General features: G+C 42.2%; 2 protein-coding genes across 2 annotated transcripts; both read left to right on the forward strand.

The window, feature by feature from the left end:
- Positions 1–1,322: 1,322 nt before the first annotated feature.
- On the forward strand, positions 1,323–1,634 carry LOC140547121 (histone H4). Its single transcript, XM_072670677.1, has one exon. The coding sequence runs from the start codon at positions 1,323–1,325 to the stop codon at positions 1,632–1,634; it is 312 nt and encodes a 103-aa protein (XP_072526778.1).
- Positions 1,635–2,537: 903 nt separating this feature from the next.
- On the forward strand, positions 2,538–2,912 carry LOC140547036 (histone H2B). The gene has a single exon (XM_072670545.1). The coding sequence runs from the start codon at positions 2,538–2,540 to the stop codon at positions 2,910–2,912; it is 375 nt and encodes a 124-aa protein (XP_072526646.1).
- The last annotated feature ends 3,197 nt before the right edge of the window (positions 2,913–6,109 follow it).

The following is a 6,109-nucleotide window of genomic DNA, read 5'->3' on the forward strand; positions in this document are numbered from 1 at the left end:
ATACCTGTCAGATAAATACACACTCGCTCGAGTCAGTCAAGTTTTATTATGAAACCGTGTATATAGCTAGCAACATTTTATACGTTTACTGCCGTGGTTGAAATCGAGAAGCCACCTCGGAGAGTAGCATGATGGCTAGGTGTCTAAAAATTAATCACAAAAATAACGATATTACGGACACGTGCGTAGTTCTCTATATTGTTATTTGGAGCAAGTGAGGGAGAAACAGTCGTGCTTAAACCCGGCTACCAGCAGCGTATCTTCTGGTTTTCAGAGCTGGGCGGCCTGTGTAGCTTGCTAGCTAGTGTTTTGTTTACAAAAGATTATTTTCGTTATTAGCTAGTTGCCGAAACGGCATCGGTCAACCGAAAAAACGAACAAACAAAAAAACAATGCAATTTCGCTCGTTGGCCAATAGTTAAACAGTAAAAAAGCTCAGAAAAAGCTATGACATTAGAACCGGAGTTGCACTGTCCAATTCCCAAGCAGCTCACTACTCCCTATGGAGTGCACGGTGTCACGAAAAAACGCTGTGCACTAGGGAGTAGTGGAGTGCGGTTTAGGATCGCCCCAGGTGTACGAAGGAAGACTTCATGCATGGAGCATGGGGTGTCATCCTGTGGTAAAACACGGAAAGATTATATATATATATATATATATATATATATATATATATATATATATATATATATATATACACACTTGGCGTTATTATTGTAGTAATTGATTTTTAGAAAACAGTGCATAAATGTTTATTTACAAAGGCCACATGGCCCCTATCCACTTCTTACAGTGACTCAAAGTAGGCTCATACACAGCCTCACTAAACAGTTCATCTTATGCCTAGGTCACTGAATTGTATGAATTTATTCAGTTATTTATTTATTTAAGATTTCGCCATAAGACCAATCTATTTCAGAAATGATTTTAGCTCTTAATTGCAGTTTAGGTTACTTCGTCATTATATGGTCAAGCAGGTCTGGAGCTAGGCTGTAGGTTTCAAAGCTAAATCATGTTGAGTTAAAGTATTCACAGTGAAGGTTATGCATGATCCAAAGTGTGCTGCGTTATTTTGAACATGAGTACATCCAGAGAGAACGGAATTCTGGTTGACTGTATTTTGTATGGCTACCCACTCAGTGGCTATACAGCAAAACAAGCGTTCTGCACACGTACAGAGTATGAGGCGGAGCTGATGTACTGTGACGTCGCTCGGTTCCCTTGCTTTCATTTAGGTCCTATAGAGGGGTATAATTGGCGTGCCTCGGGTGCTCCAGCTTCATAGATTCTCTTCTCGTCGACTGAGAAAAGAAGCAGCTAGGATGTCCGGCAGAGGCAAGGGCGGCAAAGGCCTTGGAAAAGGAGGCGCCAAGCGTCATCGTAAAGTGCTTCGCGATAACATCCAGGGTATCACAAAGCCGGCTATTCGCCGTCTGGCTCGTCGTGGTGGCGTCAAGCGTATCTCCGGTCTGATCTACGAAGAGACCCGCGGTGTGCTCAAAGTGTTCCTGGAAAACGTGATCAGGGACGCAGTCACGTACACTGAGCATGCCAAAAGAAAGACCGTCACCGCTATGGATGTGGTGTACGCCCTGAAGCGCCAGGGACGCACTCTGTACGGATTCGGAGGTTAAACGCTCGGCCTGAACAGCTCTAAACCCAACGGCTCTTTTAAGAGCCACTCACAAATCCAGCAAAAGAGCCTGTTTCTAATCTTAGCTTGTCTGTTTCAAATAAGGCAGTTTCCCGGATACTCTGTATTAAGAATGTAATATACGGGAAAAGTACATATATGTTACTTTGTATATATGTATTGTTTTACACCCCCCCCCGTATGCGTTGGTAAAATCAGAACTATACGTCTTAATAAATCCTGATAGTCGCCGTCAACGCCGCTGTGGCGAAAAACAGATTAAGCCCTGTAGATTAAAAATGCGCGGGAAGGCGAACAAAGAGTTGATCATATTTGTTTGTTTCAATAAAGTCAATGATGGTGGTTATGAATCTCCCGGTAACTTTGTTAAGAAGCTCATTTTCAGGAGGAAAAAACATAATTTATATATAATATTTATATATATATATGACATTATATTCTTATATAATAATGTGATTATTATATAAGAATACATATTGTTTTCCATTTACCCCGTTTGCGTTGATTAAATCAGAATTATACAGAACATCGCCGTCAACGCCGCTTTGGCGAAAAATAATGTGCCGCCTGCACGGTGGGTACAAATGCGCGGGTAGGCGAACAAAGAGAATGCTGCTCAGGGGAGGGGGAAGGGAGGGGGAGAAAAGGGAGGGGAGAGGAAGGGAGGGGGAGAAAAGGGAGGGGAGGGGAGGGGAGGGGAGGGGAGGGGAGGGGAAAAGGGAGTGTGGGGGGTTGGGAAGAAGCGAGCGGACAATTGTTGTCCAATGGTCGTACGACGGCATTCTAAAGGCGGTACCTTCTTGTATTAGAATGCCAGAGTCTAAATAATGTGGGAGCTTATCGCCTCCTCCTCATTCTTCAGTCTTACTCGACGAGGAGCAGTATGCCTGAGCCAGCTAAGTCCGCGCCCAAGAAGGGATCCAAGAAAGCCGTGACCAAGACGGCCGGGAAAGGAGGCAAGAAGCGCAGAAAGTCCAGGAAGGAGAGCTATGCTATCTACGTGTACAAGGTGCTGAAGCAGGTCCACCCTGATACCGGTATCTCCTCCAAAGCGATGGGCATCATGAACTCGTTCGTGAACGACATCTTCGAGCGCATCGCCGGTGAGTCTTCCCGTTTGGCTCATTACAACAAACGTTCTACTATCACCTCTAGGGAGATCCAGACCGCTGTGCGTCTGCTCCTTCCCGGTGAGTTGGCCAAGCACGCCGTGTCCGAGGGCACAAAGGCCGTCACCAAGTACACGAGCTCCAAGTAAATGGTGATAGCGGCGTAATCCAAACCCAACGGCTCTTTTAAGAGCCACCCACGGTTTCTTCGAAAGAGCAGTTTTATTCAAGAACAAAGTCGCCGATGGTAAGCTATAATACTAATTATTATTATTAATATTATTTTTTTTTTTTTTCCCCCCATGAGTGCTTCTGCAGCCATTATTGTAAAAGCAATGCCCTTCAGTGTATGTATGTATGTATGTAAATCAACTTACTTAGTTGTTTGTCTGCATTTAATTGGTATAGTATACTAAGATTCAGGGGCAGAGCAGCAAACTAAAATACTGTGCCATACTAACTGTATGGCGTGGGGTTGTAATGCTAAGTGGGATAAATGAAGCTGCACATCACCTGTGAAAGACCAGTCCAGAGGAGATCAGCCTTTCAGGTGGGGAATAGTGAGGCAGGAAACCATACTAGAGTTGACTTGAAGCCTAGAACTATACACTTGATCTTTGTAATGAAAGCTGTCTAGTATATGTAACCAGGCATACGGTTAGGAAAGAGAGGAAATAAGTATCTCCACAAGCTTTTTTTGTTGGGTCACAGAAGGGTGAAGTTATTCAAAGCCTTAGGTTTATGGTGAGATTTGAGTGAGCAAGAATAGGTTCAGAGCTAGACTTTTGATGTAGAGGGTCGGAGCAAGGCAAAAGGACGAAGGTAGAGTAAGTAAAATAGTATGGCGGTCAAAGGCCTCAGGTTTATGATGAAGGTGGATTGAGTTAAAGTGACCGTGAGCTTAGGCCTTTGCCTTAGGATACAAAGGAAGGTTCAGTAAAAGTGAATTTCAGCATTAGCCATCAGCCTGATGATTTGGATACACATGGCCTCGGCCTACTGAGGAATGCAGATCTAAGTAGAATGGTCATGACTGCATGGAATGGGTTAAATGAAAGTAAAAGTTTAAAAATAATAATTTGGTGTGTTGCTTATTGAGATAGAGGGAGGGATGGGGTTAATTTGTTTTAGTACAAGAATGAAATTGGAGTTGTTTCATGTGAGAGGTTCGAATGAGGATGGGGAGTGATTTTGTATAATGGTTGGAGGAAGGATGGTGTTATTTCATTTTAGGGTTGGAGAGAGAAGGTCGTGGGGTTTGTATTAGAGTATGAATGAAAATGGGTTATTTTATTTTGGGGTTAGACGGCGGATGGGGTTATTTGGTTTCATGGTTAGAATGATGTTAAGGTTATGTTGTACTAGGTTAAGAGGGAGGACAGAGTTATTTTGTATTAGGACTATTTGGTTTGGTTCACTAAAAGATGAATTTGGTTGAAGCCTTAGGTTAATGGTGAGATTCGAGCGAGCAAGAATAGGTTCAGAGCTAGACTTTTGATGTAGAGGGTCGGAGCAAGGCAAAAGGACGAGGGTAGAGTAAGTAAAATAGTATGGCGGTCAAAGACCTCAGGTTTATGATGAAGGTGGATTGAGTTAAAGTGACGGTGAGCTTAAGCCTTTGCCTTAGGATACAAAGGAAGGTTCAGTAAAAGTGAGTTTCAACATTAGCCATCAGCCTGATGATTTGGATACACATGGCCTCGGCCTACTGAGGAATGCACTTCTAAGTAGAATGGTCATGACTGCATGGAATGGGTTAAATGAAAGTAAAAGTTTAAAAATAATAATTTGGTGTGTTGCTTATTGAGATAGAGGGAGGGATGGGGTTAATTTGTTTTAGGACAAGAATGAGATTGGAGTTGTTTCATGTGAGGGGTTCGAATGAGGATGGAGTGATTTTGTTTAATGGTTGGAGGAAGGATGGGGTTATTTCATTTTAGGTTTTGTGAGAGAAGGTGGTGGGGTTTGTATTAGAGTATGAATGGAAATGGGTTATTTTATTTTGGGGTTAGACGGCGGATGGGGTTATTTGGTTTCATGGTTAGAATGATGTTAAGGTTATGTTGTACTAGGTTAAGAGGGAGGACAGAGTTATTTTGTATTAGGACTACTTGGTTTGGTCACAAAAAGATGAATTTGGTTGAAGCCTTAGGTTAATGGTGAGATTCGAGCGAGCAAGAATAGGTTCAGAGCTAGACTTTTGATGTAGAGGGTCGGAGCAAGGCAAAAAGACGAGGGTAGAGTAAGTAAATTTAGGTAGCGTAAGTAAAAAAGTATGGCGGTGAAAGTGTGTTTAGTGCAGATGTGATCTAGGAAGAGTGAGTAACAGCAGCTTTGTAAACGAGGCCTCAGGTTTATGATGGAGGTGGATTGTGTTAAAGTGACTGTGAGCTTAGGCCTTTGCCTTAGGAAGCTTCAGAAAAAGTGAATTTCAACATTGGCCATCAGCCTGATGATTTGGATACACATGGCCTCGGCCTACTGAGGAATGCACATCTAAGTAGAATGGTCATGACTGCATGGAATGGGTTAAATGAAAGTAAAAGTTTAAAAATAATAATTTGGTGTGTTGCTTATTGAGATAGAGGGAGGGATGGGGTTAATTTGTTTTAGTACAAGAATGAAATTGGAGTTGTTTCATGTGAGAGGTTCGAATGAGGATGGGGAGTGATTTTGTATAATGGTTGGAGGAAGGATGGTGTTATTTCATTTTAGGGTTGGAGAGAGAAGGTCGTGGGGTTTGTATTAGAGTATGAATGAAAATGGGTTATTTTATTTTGGGGTTAGACGGCGGATGGGGTTATTTGGTTTCATGGTTAGAATGATGTTAAGGTTATGTTGTACTAGGTTAAGAGGGAGGACAGAGTTATTTTGTATTAGGACTATTTGGTTTGGTTCACTAAAAGATGAATTTGGTTGAAGCCTTAGGTTAATGGTGAGATTCGAGCGAGCAAGAATAGGTTCAGAGCTAGACTTTTGATGTAGAGGGTCGGAGCAAGGCAAAAGGACGAGGGTAGAGTAAGTAAAATAGTATGGCGGTCAAAGACCTCAGGTTTATGATGAAGGTGGATTGAGTTAAAGTGACGGTGAGCTTAAGCCTTTGCCTTAGGATACAAAGGAAGGTTCAGTAAAAGTGAGTTTCAACATTAGCCATCAGCCTGATGATTTGGATACACATGGCCTCGGCCTACTGAGGAATGCACATCTAAGTAGAATGGTCATGACTGCATGGAATGGGTTAAATGAAAGTAAAAGTTTAAAAATAATAATTTGGTGTGTTGCTTATTGAGATAGAGGGAGGGATGGGGTTAATTTGTTTTAGTACAAGAATGAGATTTGAGTTGTT

This window comes from Salminus brasiliensis, chromosome 24 (assembly GCF_030463535.1).
Source record: "Salminus brasiliensis chromosome 24, fSalBra1.hap2, whole genome shotgun sequence".
In the NCBI taxonomy this organism is placed as follows: Eukaryota; Metazoa; Chordata; class Actinopteri; order Characiformes; family Bryconidae; genus Salminus; species Salminus brasiliensis.

What these genes read in the sequence shown, in the direction of transcription:
- LOC140547036 (XM_072670545.1), top strand. Translation starts at nt 2,538, where the DNA reads ATGCCTGAGCCAGCTAAGTCCGCGCCCAAGAAGGGATCCAAGAAAGCC.
- LOC140547121 (XM_072670677.1), top strand. Translation starts at nt 1,323, where the DNA reads ATGTCCGGCAGAGGCAAGGGCGGCAAAGGCCTTGGAAAAGGAGGCGCC.